This window comes from Anneissia japonica, unplaced genomic scaffold (assembly GCF_011630105.1).
Source record: "Anneissia japonica isolate Jap-2015-1 unplaced genomic scaffold, ASM1163010v1 scaffold287767_len825999_cov190, whole genome shotgun sequence".
Taxonomy (NCBI): Eukaryota; Metazoa; Echinodermata; class Crinoidea; order Comatulida; family Comatulidae; genus Anneissia; species Anneissia japonica.
In genome coordinates, this window is record NW_022707033.1 from 359711 (window position 1) to 374627 (window position 14917).

At 32.7% G+C, this 14917-nt stretch overlaps 3 protein-coding genes across 3 annotated transcripts in view; 1 reads left to right on the plus strand and 2 right to left on the minus strand.

Moving 5' to 3' along the window:
• The first annotated feature begins 398 nt into the window (after positions 1-398).
• On the plus strand, positions 399-3077 carry LOC117106327 (NADH dehydrogenase [ubiquinone] 1 alpha subcomplex subunit 11-like). Its single transcript, XM_033247700.1, has 4 exons — positions 399-631; positions 1074-1166; positions 2056-2175; positions 2428-3077. The coding sequence occupies exons 1-4, from the start codon at positions 481-483 to the stop codon at positions 2541-2543; spliced, it is 480 nt and encodes a 159-aa protein (XP_033103591.1). The 5' UTR covers positions 399-480; the 3' UTR covers positions 2544-3077.
• LOC117106326 (cytochrome c oxidase assembly factor 7-like) lies at positions 2815-8450 on the minus strand. The gene is made up of 3 exons (XM_033247699.1): positions 8263-8450; positions 4432-4572; positions 2815-4335 (listed from the first exon to the last, which is right to left on the minus strand). Exons 1-3 carry the CDS (start codon positions 8363-8365, stop codon positions 3896-3898), a joined length of 684 nt encoding a protein of 227 aa, XP_033103590.1. The 5' UTR covers positions 8366-8450; the 3' UTR covers positions 2815-3895.
• An 812-nt stretch (positions 8451-9262) lies between these two features.
• Positions 9263-14917, minus strand: part of LOC117106313 (histone-lysine N-methyltransferase, H3 lysine-79 specific-like) — a 46612-nt gene continuing 40957 nt past the window's right edge. The window contains exon 22 of the transcript XR_004445044.1: positions 9263-14910. The gene's annotated coding sequence lies outside the window, so the exon portion shown is untranslated. The remainder of the gene's footprint in view (positions 14911-14917) is intronic.

Consider the following 14917-nt stretch of genomic DNA (forward strand, 5'->3'; position numbering starts at 1 on the left):
GTCCAATCGTCTTGCGATTTAAACGAGCAGAGTAAAAAACAAGCTAGGCCATGAGGATAATGGAGGCAACTATTGTATTAGGCCTACTACAATATTACACACACACTCTTTAGACTTTGTCACATGCGTGGGAAAGCGCTAGTGACGCACAGTACGACTAGATTGGATCCGGTTGGACGAGAAACTTTTTCTGGGAGCTCACACACTGTTAACACTAATATAATAACAATTATAATACATTCATGTGCAATCGAAAAAAAAAACAAAAACTGCCCGTTGATTATAATGTGACAGAAGTGTCAAAGTGATCAAAGACTCGCTGCGTGTGTGGTGACGTCATTTAAAACCTGGTTTTGAGTTTTACGGTCTGAATGAAAGGGTCATAGGTTAGGTAGAGATTCTGCACTGCGCATTGAATCTTAAAAACGGGACTTAGCCGAGGGCCTAGCTAGGTCTTTATTTCTAAAAAAATAAGGCATCATGGATCTCACGGATCTCTATGGCAATCCAGTCGATTTCACGAAGCTAAGAGATAATACAGAATTTATGCGATTCAAGAATTTTGTAGATTTACCAGCTACAAATGGTCTGTATAATACCGTGAGAATGACTGGAGGCATGGGTACCTATGGTAAGTTTGGTAACCGTAAGCAGAGAGGGTTGCCGCTGCCGAGGAGCCGGCCACTACGAACGGGGTTGGGGCCTAGGCCGTAGCCTGCCTTCCGGGCTAAAAACTAGTTACGTAGACATAAAAACAGGGCCTAGGCCCTAGTAATCAATAATCCGAGCCTAAGGAAAAAGGGATATAAATTACACAGTAAATAATAGATCAGTAGGACTAGGCCTAGATGATCATGATTAATTTTTTAAATTATTTTTTCCCCAATCGATGTGCATTTTAATTTCATTTATTTATTTGACGATCAAAATACATAATCTAGGCTAGGGCTTAGGCCTAGCTTCCATTTACACTTACGGTAATATATTTATTAAATTTCATTTGTAAGTACTGTGTGTGTGTAACAACATGTTTTGGTATTTTCTCTATTTTCATTTCATTCTCGATTCAACAGGAGTGTTAATTGGTATCTGGACACTTGGTTTGAAACGTCCAAAAACTGCAAAAGTTGCTCTTCAGCGAGTGGCAACGACTTCTGCTTCTTGTGGTAAGTAGCATTTATAAAAAAAACTGTCATATTACTTGGTATTTGCTATTCTATGGCTGGAATACTTTTGGCCCTTTTAAAATAGTTTTATAATTCATAAAATGTTGATACTGTAATTAATATTTATTACATAGTACTGTATAATGATGATTTTTATGGTTATTGAATAGTTTGTAAATCATTGCTAATCATTTATATATTTGTAGCTGAGTTTATAATTGCATAAAATGTAAATAATTAATTGAATTTAATTGATGTTAATTGAATGAAATATTTTCCACTTTTTTGTCTAATGAATTGCTCATAAATTGAATTTTTTTTATTGAAGGAATGTTATTGTTCGAATGTTTTTTTATATACTTTTTATGTACTATTTTTATATTTTTCATTGTATTTTGATGTTCTTTTCTTGTTTTTATTTGTTTGCCTTAGAGATTTAAGAGATTATTTAATTTCTTTTAATGAAATAATATTTTTGTAGTAGTTTAAGTTAATAATTGAATAAATTCAATTGTAAATTATTATATTGACTATTCACCCTTAATAATTATTATGTATATTTTGTATTATTATAAAACCTAAATGTGTTTCTTGAATTTTTAGTCTTTATTTTTATATTTTTCATTGTATTTTGATGTTCTTTTCTTGTTTTTATTTGTTTGCCTTGGAGATCCATTGATAGTGTTGTACACTTTTGGTAATCCTTGGGGTTTTTTTTTGTTTTTGTTTATCTGGAAATTTAATAAATAAATAAAAGGTGTGTTTTGATCAAAAGCAGATGTTACTTGGCTTTAACCATCTTAACGCAGAATACATTTACTATTACCGGTTAGAAACATTTCAAGATCATTATTTTTCCTAAGCAATAGGTACTTTTTATTATTTCCAGCTGCCCTTGGAGCTGTATTTGCAGCATCTACATCAGTAGCTGCAGGAATCCGTGGCAAAGATACTCCCTTGAACTATGCCATTGGTGGCGCCTCAGCTGGTTTTGTAACCGGAATCTTATGTAATTACCTTTTGTTTACTTTGTTTTAAAAAAGTTCTTATTTGTACAATAAAGATTACAGTAGAATATTTATTTCTTGAAAATATATTATCAGGGTGACCTAATCAATTGCTGTACTTTAAAATGAGTTGAATAATTAAAAAAAAAAAAATCTTCGTCTGTTTTCCCAGAGGCGAGGGCTGTACAGTTAGCTGTAAGGTGGGCGTATCCTGCGAGACCTTTTGAAAATTGTTCTCTATGTTTTCTTCACAGTTAGAAGTTTCGCAGTAGGGAATGGAATGGCTGCTGTGTTTGCTGGTTCAGCCGCACTTGCCAAGCATTGGATTATGGAAGGCTATCCAGTTGGCTATGAAAAGCCACAGTTTTGACAAAAAAATATATAGAGTATATGACATGAATTGCTGTGTTTTGCATGTCAACAGTATTTGGGATTTTATAATTCAAGCCAGGAAGTAATATAACATTGGAAAGTTAGTTGGAAGGATAATTTACAATAATAAATTTTCAGTTGTCATCAAGAGAAAGCAAAGCTGCAAGACATTATTGTCCAGAATTGGCCAACCACTCATCATATTTTAACATTTCTCTGGACTTCACCACTTACAATGAAAGTTCTGCTGAATGTTATAATAGAAATGGAATATAGTAAATGATTTCAGTATTTAGTGGCCATGATTTGTAAATAAAATTTGTCACAATACTGTGCTGGATATATGTTTATGGAGAAAAATGTTGGTTTTTATTGTTAAGAATGGTTTGGAGGGGACATTTTTATTTTTTTGCGCATAACATGTATACTCTAAACTAAAACACATAATTACCATCAGAATGTCTTATTGTAAGATCATAAAGACTACTGATCCTGACTAGAGAAGAAAATTAATAGAATGTGTTGAGAATGATGTTGCTTCCATTAATTTTGTTTACAGTAATTTGGTAGGGGTGTGGCTGGTGTTTATTAAAGGAAAAATAAATGCCCTGGGCATTTATTCCAAATAAGGCTCTGGAGTTTATTTGAAGAATAATGTAGGATATGAATAGATGTGAAAGTGAAATATGTTTGTTGGAAGAAGAGTCAAGAAATTTAAATGAAGTGGGGAGGTGGGGAACAGCAAGGGCACTGCAGTGTAAATGACAAACGAGGTGCAGTCACCAGTGACAAAAAGTCTCCTCCTAAACCGTGTGTTACTCAACATAAATGAAATGAAATTTCACTTCACTTTTTCATTTCACTTTGAGGAAATTTCACTTCACTTTTTCATTTCACTTTGAAATGTTCATTCATTTAGGAACAAAGTCGTCAATCAACTGGCACCAAAACACCTTTGGAACTGCCCCAGTGAAATGTAATTTAGCTACACCTACATAAAATTACAGTTTTATGACTTAAAAACACAAATATATAAAACTTAACAGTACTTAAATGTACCTGTACTGTACAATAAATGGAAAGGTCTTCCTCTTTGAAGATTCAACAAATTCTTTGTTTTTTAGATTATTTTAAGCATTTATGCTACTGAATATTAATACAGTAAACAACTGTGCATGTCAATACAGTAAAATAAAGTTCTTATGGACCTTGTTTGCACATTCATAAACAATGGAAGATTAAATCACACTTTTAAATAATTTTATTGATACCTGTACTATACAATAATCTCAAAACAGTAAAAATTTGATAAATCATTAATATTATAGCAATAGCACCTATTCTTATCAATCACTCTCCAAATTTGAGTTGCTGCATTTCTTCTCTCGTTTTCTTAAGCAGCTCCTCTGCCTTTTCGCGATACTTTTTACCCACTGTAACATCTTTCTCAACACCATCCCCACGCATATACATTCTGCTTACATTAGCACATGCGTACACATGATTTGCCTCGCAACACTTTAACGAGAGTTCATAAGATTTTGAAAAGTCTTTTTTCACTCCTTCGGCTCCTTTTATATAGATTGAGCTTAAATGAAAACAACTGGCTATATGTCCTTGATTACATGAACCTTCAAGGTAACTAACAGCTCTTGGGGCGTCTTTCCTTTTATCGGATCCCAGGCCGACTTGATGCAAAAGAATGCCGGCACCGTGACAGGCATCTGCGCATCCACCTGAACAACCTTTATCAAAAAATTTGAAAGCTTCTTCTATGTTTGTATCCACTCCTAGAAAAAAAAAAATTATTGCATATAAATGAATGATATAATTAAACCAAAGCTATCCTAGCTCTCCTTGGCTTGTCATAGATGTTGTATGTTTACCTTTCCCGTGCATGTACAGGGCGCCCACTTTGTTGCAGGCCTTTGCAAACCCATAATCTTCACAGCTTTTCTTGTAGGCCTCTGCAGCTTTTGTAAAATCGCCCTTCACTGCTGCAAAAAAGTCACCCAACCTATAGCAACCTACAATAAAATAAAGCAATATTTAGAGCATTTTTTTTGTCCCATATATAACCTACGTAGTAAACAGATGCAAATACTTTGTCATACTTCTATAACTTATTTCAACAAACAGACCTGGTAGCCGTTCTGCCTTTTACCAACCAGTGGTGGCTCCAGAAATTTGCCGACTGGGGTCCAAACAAAGAGGCCGACTATAAAGCCTCCATCCTGGTCCTGGAATAAGAAAAACCCCTGGTAGGAGCTTAGCATGGTCAACATTGTGCTTTTAGGTCACAACATTTGGGATTGGCATAGGCAAATTAATATTTTTTAAATTGTAATCGTTGTAGTGTCAGATGACAGAGGGTCTAGCTCCAGGCATGTCAGCTGGCAAATTCTCCCTCTGCTGGCACCACCACTGTTACCCTCACACCATCACAAGGGACACAAGCCTGCCACTAGAATATCTTGGCAAAACAATGTCAGACTGAGACCATAACACCTGGAGCAGACATGTCAAGTCCACCTTGGCTGTGGCCGAAGGCTATGGTAATGGATATAAATTACTGTAACTTCTTGGCAAGTGTATGTTCCCACCAGGAGGGGTGGAATTTCATGGCAGGGCTGGAGAATATTTCCCAGGGGCAGGAGTGCGGAGTTATCCCCCAGGATCAGTAGGCCTAGTAGGATGCTGCATGGCTGAGAAATTTTATGAAGAACAACCAGTGGCCCTACTAGGCCTGGGGGGTGTGCGCAGTTGCACGTCACCCCTCATTGATAATGTTTAAAGCAAAAATACGCTCAAGTAATTAAAAATAACCTCCTACCACCTTATTTTTCAACCTAAAATAGGCCTAGTGTCCTCTCCACTTTATCATGAAGCCACCACTTCACCTTCGTACTCAGGCCTACATCAATCAACCTCCCCAACACCATTTCCCGACCAAATAGTATAGTGAAAAAATGGGCCCCCGTGACCATTTTTCGGGGACCAAGGTTTCTCTGCTGATTTTTTTTTTAAATGGCCGCCAAAATCAAGAGAATGGCTCATAACTTTACTTCTACTCCATGAAAAAGGGTAAATATAGTGTCTAACTATATGTTATAAGGGTCACTGAATTCAATTAGACATGTTTCAAAAACCTAGGATGGCAGCCATTTTGAAATTCAAGATGGCTGCCATAGTAATCGTTGAAAATCAAATATTCCAGTATAATTCCACTTCCTGTCGTTGAAAAATGGTAAATATGATGTCGACTCTCTGAGTCCAATAAGAATAACTTCCATAAGCTAGGATGGCAGCCATTTTGAAATCCAAGATGGTCACCACATAAATTGTCAAAAATCAAATATTTTGGTATATAATTGCATTTCTCCTCCCTTAAAAATGTGAAATTTGGGGTCTAATCATATGTTATTCACATCTTTGAGTCCAATGAACATAGTTTCAAAAACCAAGCATGTCAGCCATTTTGGAATTCAAGATGGCTGCCGTAATAATCGTTGAATATCAAATATTCCAGTATATTTCTACTTCTTATCGTTGAAAAATGGTAAATTTGATGTATTCCCATATGTTATTGGGCTCTGCAAGTCCAATAAGCAGTTTCAATAAGCTATGGCATCCATTTTAAAATTCAAGATGGCCACCACAAAAATCGTCGAAAATCAAATATTTTAGTATATAATTGCACTTCTCCTCTATAAAAAATGTTAAATTTGGTGTTTAATCATGTTATTGAGCTCACTAGTCCAATGAGCATAGTTTGAGAAAGCTAGAATGTCAGCCATTTTGAAATTCAAGATGGCTGCCGTAATAATCGTTGAAAATCAAATATTTTAGTATAATTCCACTTCTTGTCCTTGAAAAAAGATAAATTTGATGTATTCTTATATGTTATTGGGCTCTGCAAGTCCAATAAACATAGTTTCAATAAGCTAGAATGGCAGCCAATCTAAAATTTAAGATGGCCGCCACAAAAATAGTCGAAAATCAAATATTTTGGTATATAATTGCACTTCTTGATAAAAAATGTTAAATTGGTGTCCAATCATGTATGTTCCTCAATAGAAATTGTAAATTTGGTGTCTAATGACTTGTTATGGGCAATCTGAGTCCAAATAACGTAGTTTTAAAAGGATGACAACCATACGTTTTTCCAATATGTCTGCCATTATTATGTACACATTTTACCTTACAAAATGCAAAAATAATAAATCTTTAGAAATACTACCACTTATATTATATAATAAAACATAAGCATTTGTTTGATGAACCTGTCTGTCTCTTCAGGATTTTGTTAAACTCTTTACTTGATAAAAACTGGTCCTGTAACTTCATGTGTGTATTGGGTATTTTCTGCCCATTTGATCGTCATTCTCTTTCTTCATATTTGGTCGACTCTTCTTTACTGTATGGGTCATTAACACATATAATGGCTGATGCATTGTGATGTCTTTTAAATATAATATCTGTGCATTTGTTGACATAATTCTCCCAAGTAAACGAGGAACCATCTTCATTAAGCCTTTGTTCTTTATTAGGGATTGCCTTTCTGATGACCATGCCCATATCGATGATAGCAGTGTATTCTGTATCTGCAGAATTGATTTTTGTATCCATACAGTGGACAAGTTTTGATTTCTGGCATTTTCTAAATGTACCATTAGCATTGAATATGGCCAGAGATTTAGAGGTTACTCTCACCAAAGTTACAACTTTTGATGGACAAGTAGAAATTATATACCAAATATTTTATTTTTGACGATTTTTGTGGCGGCCATCTTGAATTTCAAAATGGCTGACATGCTTGGTTTTTTAAACTATATTCATTGGACTCAAAAATGTGAATAAAATGTGATTAGACCCCAAATTTAACATTTTTGAGCGAGGAAAAATGCAATTATATATCAAAATATTTGATTTTTGACAATTTATGTGGTGGCCATCTTGGATTTCAAAATGGCTGCCATCCTAGCTTATGGAAGTTATTCTTATTGGACTCGGAGAGCCTAATTACATATGAGTAGACAATCAAATTTACCATTTTTCAACGACAGGAAGAGGAATTATACTGGAATATTTGATTTTTAAAGATTACTATGGCAGCCATCTTGAATTTCAAAATGGCTGCCATCCTAGGTTTTTGAAACATGTCTAATTGAATTCAGTGACCCTAATAACATTAGTTAGACACCAGATTTACCCTTTTTCATGGAGTAGAAGTAAAGTTATGAGCCATTCTCTTGATTTTAGCAGCCATTTAAAAAATGGCCGCCAAAAAACATGTCCCGCCCCATTTCAGGAGGCTCACCCCCGCTCATTTTTTTATTTATACCCTAGTGATGCCGAATCAGCAGAGAAACCTTGGTCCCCGGAAAATGGTCACGGGGGCCCAGTTTTTCACTATACTAAAACAAAAAGGGAATTTTATAATTTTATTCTAAAATAGCCAGGGTCTGGGGAATTTTCAGAATGGAATTTATTGAAATTAGCCTTCAACCAGCCTCCGAAGTGTTTCTGCCTAGTGGTGGCGCCAGCGGCATTATATCAGTCTATAAACCTAGGCCTAGGCCACCAACTGTACGTAAGTCAGGGAAGGCGGACCTTATTATGTAGCCTGACTTACTTAGCCTAGCTAGGCCATGCAAGTAAGTAAAAAAGTACAGTACTACTGTACATTCTTCGCTATATATTAATAAACTACAAACCTTCTGGAGACTTTTCTGCATAACATTGATAACTATATTCGGTGCCAAGGTTTTGAATGTATTCTTTGACTTCAGACTCATTCTTAAAGTCAATTTGGTTCATCTTCTTTCTTTGGAACCTCTCAACACCGGTCGGCTACATGGGATGGGATGCGGAAAATGGCAGCCTCCTTACGTATGGTTGGCAGAATCTTATAATATTTTGTCCAAATTTAGAAAGCCATAGTATAGAGGGCGGTATAATGATTTTTCGATCAGTTTTCGATGTTACTGCATGGAGTAAGTGTTCATGCCAGAAAACCCTATTTTTGGGTAATTTGTGTTTTGCAAGCAATTTATGTTTGGTTGGTCGTTTTTTTTTTCATTTTATACTTATGTCAGTTGCATTGTTTCGTTTTTATACAGTATTTCTTTTGGACGTAACTTTGATGTGTGTGCACTGTTAAAAAAGTGTAGTTTCCGAATAAATTATTTACTTGCTCTGGATATTTCAGTATCAAAGGTCAAGAAAACAATACATTTGTCAAGGAGAGAATTTCACATGCATTGCATTGATACTGATCAATTTTTATATTTCTGAACAGTTAATTGTACTTGATTTTCACCACAAGTAGCACACAAAAACATTCAAAGACCAAGTTACCGAGGACAGTGAATGATAGAAATAAAAATCGTATACACAGATATTTGAGTCCCGTGTTTGTTGCCATGACAGTATAGTAATTGGTGTTTGGATAAACATGTTTATTTCGCAAAAAATTACAATCGGGTGGCTGTGGAAAAATGTCAGATGCACACCTTCACCCACACACACAATGAATGCTTTCTTATAGTATTTTTTGACCTCTTTAAAATATATAAAAATAAAAAATATATATAAAATATATTATTGACTATTTGAATGGTTTTCATCAACACAGTCAGTACAGTATATCAAATTCTGTGTCATACTTTCACTAAATTCATGAGACAACAAAAAGATATTCAGAGAGAAAAAAAATCAAATTACAATTAACAATTTATTTTGCACAACAAAGAAGTGTAATATTAATTGGAAAACTCTTTTAAATTAAGATAATAGACAATTAACTAGTCAAATTAATACCCACTGCATCGTCACATCCATAATATATCAAATTTATTAAAAAAATGAATTCAATGATGTGCCTTTTATTTGTTTATTGAGACGATGTTGTCATACATTTTCAACAAAAAAATTGATGTCCCATAACACGCATAATAGGTCTACGTTGACACAAAACAATACCATTACAATTAACTGTTAATTATTAATTAAATAAGAAATACAAAACAATACAATTTCTTTATTCAATGATCTAAATATCATGCATATAACTCGAAGAAAAAAATTGAAAACATAATGTTTGGTTATTCAGAGATTCTATTATAAGCCTGTATGTCTGATGTATTTCACTTTATAATCAGACTAAAATATAAAAGTGAAGTGTGGTATGGTGGTTGAGGTGCAAAAAACCAGGATTTTTTCCTCACAACCAAACCCCAGCCTCATAAAAACCAATGATCAGCTAGCTGGATCATTGTCTTGAAAATGGTGAAAAAGTTAAACCAACAGGGCAGAAAAAATAGAAAATTTACTAATAGCAATATTTAAATGTTTAGATCACTTCCTAAATTAATCTCATGACAAAATAATTTAGAAACAGAGGCAAAAACCTGAATAGTTTCACAATAATTTTAGTGTATAGTATAATGTTACATCTGTTTTTATCTACATCCAATATACATATCATTTACACACAGTACGAAAATAAATCTACTCTACTGTAGAAGTAGCTATAATTATGTAAAATTAATTTGTTTATACTAGACATCTAAAATTCACTGTCAAACTATTAAGCAATAAAGTCACAATAGAGATACTGTAATATATTTTCACAAACACTAAATAGTTTTATGCTATTTAAACAAAAGCAGAAGAATAAGAAATGCCCTATAAAAAATCAACAATCATTAAATATTCAACACTACATTGACATCTGAGACAAACTTCAATAGGCGAGGTGTACACCTTTAGACGAATTACAAATCGATATATTTTGTTACATTTCAAGCAATAAAAATGTATTAAAAATTTAATTATTATTATTAGAAGTTAAGCTAGAACAAGTTCACCCAGATATCCATTCTAATTGATAACAAACCTGTTGTTAATTGAATTTAAAAAAAAACTTCTAGAAAATAGAATCAAAACAAATTTAATTAATTCTGGAACTAGTTATTTGAACATGCTGGTGGATTATAGGCACAATACAATTTATTTAGTACTTTGACGAATGCTGCAGTAATTTAACAGTCACCTCTACAAAACCAAACATTTTTCTAATTTTATTTAATTTCGCTTGCAGGCAATGGAATTTTGCTAAAATTCACAACATATTAACCTAACTTGACCCATAAATTTAAATTTTAAAAAATGCAATTAATACCCAACCGCAAATTGTACAGTAATACAAAAATTATACTTGAAACTTTTTCTGCGATACCTGTGTATACAAAGGGCCATATAAGGCATTAATTTATCATAAAAGTTAACATAAATGAAGTAAAAATGCTATATTATTAATCAGTCTATGATTTTGTAACTGCTTAGGAAAAAAAATATAATCAAAATTTCATTAAATTCACATACAGTATGTCTATGCTCAACTGACAAATTATTCATCGTACAAAATGGCATTTTGCTTGTGTAATGCGCTAAATTAAAACCCAATTTAAAATTGACATTATTTTACACATTTGTAATACAAATTAATTAGTAAATGTGGTATCTCCACGTATACTGATCAGTACACAGTACACATATATCTGGAGCATAAAATACCAAACACCTCCCAGAAAAAACACTGTGCAGCAAATTCAAAACCATGTATTATGTGATTATATAAGTCCCCAACCTCAACATTAACATTTTATCCACATATATCTACTGGTGCTTTAATTACTATTAATCTCTTAGAAAATATACAATTGTTTCAAAATAAGAACTGATGTCTGAAAACATTCAAGGTATGTAACACATTGCTATCCAGAAACAGTTTGCTCAGAAAACATCAGCAAAATTCATTATATCATATAAAGATACAATACATTCTATATGGGTGTGACATTCCCAGGTAATTAAGCATTCCAAAGTATTTGCATTTCTAAAATAACATTTAAGACCTAGTACAAAAACTGTATATTTTACCAGCTATAACTCAAATTTTCCTATACTTGAGGGTTAGATTTAGAGTGCATATTCACTGCCTAAAAGAAAAATCATGTTCCTCATACACTCCCTTTATATATTTGTTTTTAATGCACACAAAAACAAAAAAAAAAATGAGCAAAAACTCATCATAAGTAATGCCTATCCATGTGTGCCTAGGCTTGGCTAAGGCCTAAATATATGACTGTGTCTGCATGTAGCCATAACTGTGAAGGGGGAAAATGCTTTATCCTCCTGACAAAAAACATGTTTTTTTGCTTACTTGGCCAATGATAGGCATCCACATTTACTAGGTATTTATAATTGCATCAGTACCCACTTTAATATACCAACCATTATGATACCATCACGCATTCATAAAAGTTTACATTGTACTAGCGAGTCCATCACTGCAGTTACGCAAATAAAAGGTTGAAAATAAAATGAGTTGTACTAAAATTCTTATCAATTTAAAAACTAGCCATATTTCAGTGTACAATAATATACCAACTTAATATGAATTAAATTTTCACCACACTAACAATTACTATTTGGTTTTCACTATAAATTTAGGTTATATTTTAATTATGATAAATAAACTCATATAGTAAATGGAAGCATTAAGGTCAATGAGAACGTTAATACAATTTTGTGTTAATACCTTTTTATGCAGCGTGGCTTTAATTTTTGCACCTTGCTTAACTCACCGAGTTTGAACACAATCAACATGATACTGAATTTAAAAACAGGCAGTGCATCCACCACACTATAACTTATAAGAAACAAGGCTGCATGCTGTAAAACAACCAATCAAAGAATACAGCTTAGGATGATTCCATTTATAATAGTTCTTGGATGAATGCAATAAGTAAGGACTAAAAAGTATACGGTAAATTGATTGGTTGATTTATGGATTAATTAATTACGGACTCATTATTGTAACAATCAAAAGTCTGTGCTTAAATAATGTCAATTATTAAATAGTTGATAAAAATCAACTAAAAGCTACAAAAGAAAAAATATGTACTTAACCTTATCCTATGTAATTATAATTCAATGATAAATTAATGAAGATATTTAATATCACATTGCAGATTAAGTAATATCTTAACTAGTAACTAAAATTACACCAAATCTTATACTGTTAATGTAACAAATACTTGAACCTCATCTACAACATTTAAATTACACATTTTTAGTCTGGATTTAGACCCTAAAGGCTGATCAAGAGGAGTTGAGACAGTAATTATGTTGAACACCATTGTAGCAAAAGTAAAAATGAGCTTCATTTAACTATCTAAATACAAATTAAATATTCATGGTATAAAGTATATATTCAATCAAAACTTTTGGAAATGTTTTGATCAATTTTCACTCCCTTGACACTTGACAAATAATTATTAATGTTACAATTTATTTTTACTATAAAATGTCAATTAATTTGAATAATTTGAGCATAAAAACACGAAGAAAACTTTTTTTTTTCATATCCAAATTACATACAGTGATCAACATGGCAAGGAATTATCATTTTAGTTTGCATGGTTTTTAATGGAGAAATTTTAAACAACTAAATTTACTGTATTGAATGCAGCATTTGCCTGTAAGTAAAAAGAAATCTGCAGCATCGTAGGAGGGGGGAAGGGGCGTTATAGCACCATGTTTTAACACCGGGGGTAAATTTCTCACGTTGGAATTGTTATGAGAACATATTGTGAGACTACACACTGAATCTCATGCAGCATTGCACTATATTATTATTTACTTATAACATGTTTTAATGATCAAATTTGTCATGCAAATTTTTATTTAGGTTTGTGGTATTGTGTATTTATATTCATTCACTCACACTAAAGCCAAAAAAGTTTGTGTTGCCTGAAGCCTCATCAACCGAAAATTTAAAACAATTTAAGGTCAGAGCTTTTTGGGGAAAAAATATGAAGGGGCCTGAAATACTTGTATAATGTTTACAGGGGATCTTTTAAAGCTTTAATTAAAATGATACATCACCCCTGAATTTAGCCCGAAATACATAAGATGACGTTTACCTATGAACTCTAGCATTAGGTCCGACAAATAGATAGTACTTTTAAAAGAATTCCTGACCGACCTAGGGCAACAATATTTTTAGCCTAATACTGTATACAAAATTATCAACATCTTACTGAAAATTAGTAATTCAAACTCTTAAAATATCACCGTGAAAAATGAGATGTTCAAAATAATGACTGTTATGCTACTATTTATGATGCTAACATGCAAAACACATGTACAATGACTTACCACTCTATGCTCTACTATGCAGCACAGATCCACTGTGGATGATTTTGATATAATATATGGTTTCTTTTTTTTTTTGTATCTATTTTTCTATTTTCTTGTAAAATTCCTATTGAAATTATGCAAATGACAAATATTTAATGTAACGCTATCAACTCAATGGTGGCTTCCTCTACAAAATATTATTGAAACAATTTGGTCCATAAACAGATTGATAATAACAAACTTTTGAGAACTATTTTAAATGCTGCTAATGACTAGATCAAATTTACATGCACTGATTTTGTTTTTGTGCTTACACTTAAGTTCATCGTCTGAGGGTGATGCATCGAAACGTCATTCTTAAAAATGACGCTTACCAAGTAGTTTGAATGGAATTGCATATTTTAGAGAAAAGTATCATTTAGTACACCTTAAGTTTGAATTCTACCAATATTCTCAAGATATCTTAGCATCCTGAAATTATTCTAATCCTAATTTAAAAAAAAAAAAAAAAAAAAAAAAGCAATAGGCATTAAATGAATACAACTCAATTTGATTTGTAGAAATTGTAAATGAGCCCCCTTGTTTTCTTTACACTGGATATCAAATCTATTTTTTTTTTTGTTATTTATTAATGAGGTATTTTGACAATGTTGTGTAATTCTAGCTATCAAAATAAATAGTTCACACACATATTTCTTTCAATGGAAATCACAAATTCTGTAAAATAATTTCTCTAGAATTACAAATCAATGACTGTGTACCATATATTCTTGTGTTTAAGACGACCCTCAAGTTTGAGAAAATTTTTGGATGATTTTTGTATGTTAGGCGTATAAGACTGTCGGAATTTCTCCTTTCGATATGAGCCACTGGGACCAAGCCTGCATTTAGCCTTCAAATCGCCATACAAGTCCAAAGTCTAGGCTTGGTAAAGTTCACAGACTTCATTGTATCAGCATTTAAAAAGCATCAATTAAAACTTAACCAACAAATTAAACAACAATCTTCTTGTATGGCATTCATTTCTTGCTCATCAAGCAATGGTAACCATACTAACATTTAGTAACTTCATTTCAGTATTAAATTTGCATGTTACGATGCTGAGCACATGACAACAAAATTTAAAAAAAAACTTGTTGCAAGTATAAGACAACCTCCCTG

Excerpts from the sequence above, each read along its gene's own strand:
- LOC117106327 (XM_033247700.1), top strand. The coding sequence starts at position 481 with ATGGATCTCACGGATCTCTATGGCAATCCAGTCGATTTCACGAAGCTA. Across the intron at positions 632-1,073 it reads TGGAGGCATGGGTACCTATG|GAGTGTTAATTGGTATCTGG; the intron begins GTAAGTTTGGTA and ends TCGATTCAACAG. Across the intron at positions 2,176-2,427 it reads TTTTGTAACCGGAATCTTAT|TTAGAAGTTTCGCAGTAGGG; the intron begins GTAATTACCTTT and ends TTTTCTTCACAG.
- LOC117106326 (XM_033247699.1), bottom strand. The coding sequence starts at position 8,365 with ATGAACCAAATTGACTTTAAGAATGAGTCTGAAGTCAAAGAATACATT. Across the intron at positions 4,573-8,262 it reads TGCAGAAAAGTCTCCAGAAG|GTTGCTATAGGTTGGGTGAC; the intron begins GTTTGTAGTTTA and ends ATTTTATTGTAG. Across the intron at positions 4,336-4,431 it reads CCTGTACATGCACGGGAAAG|GAGTGGATACAAACATAGAA; the intron begins GTAAACATACAA and ends TTTTTTTTCTAG.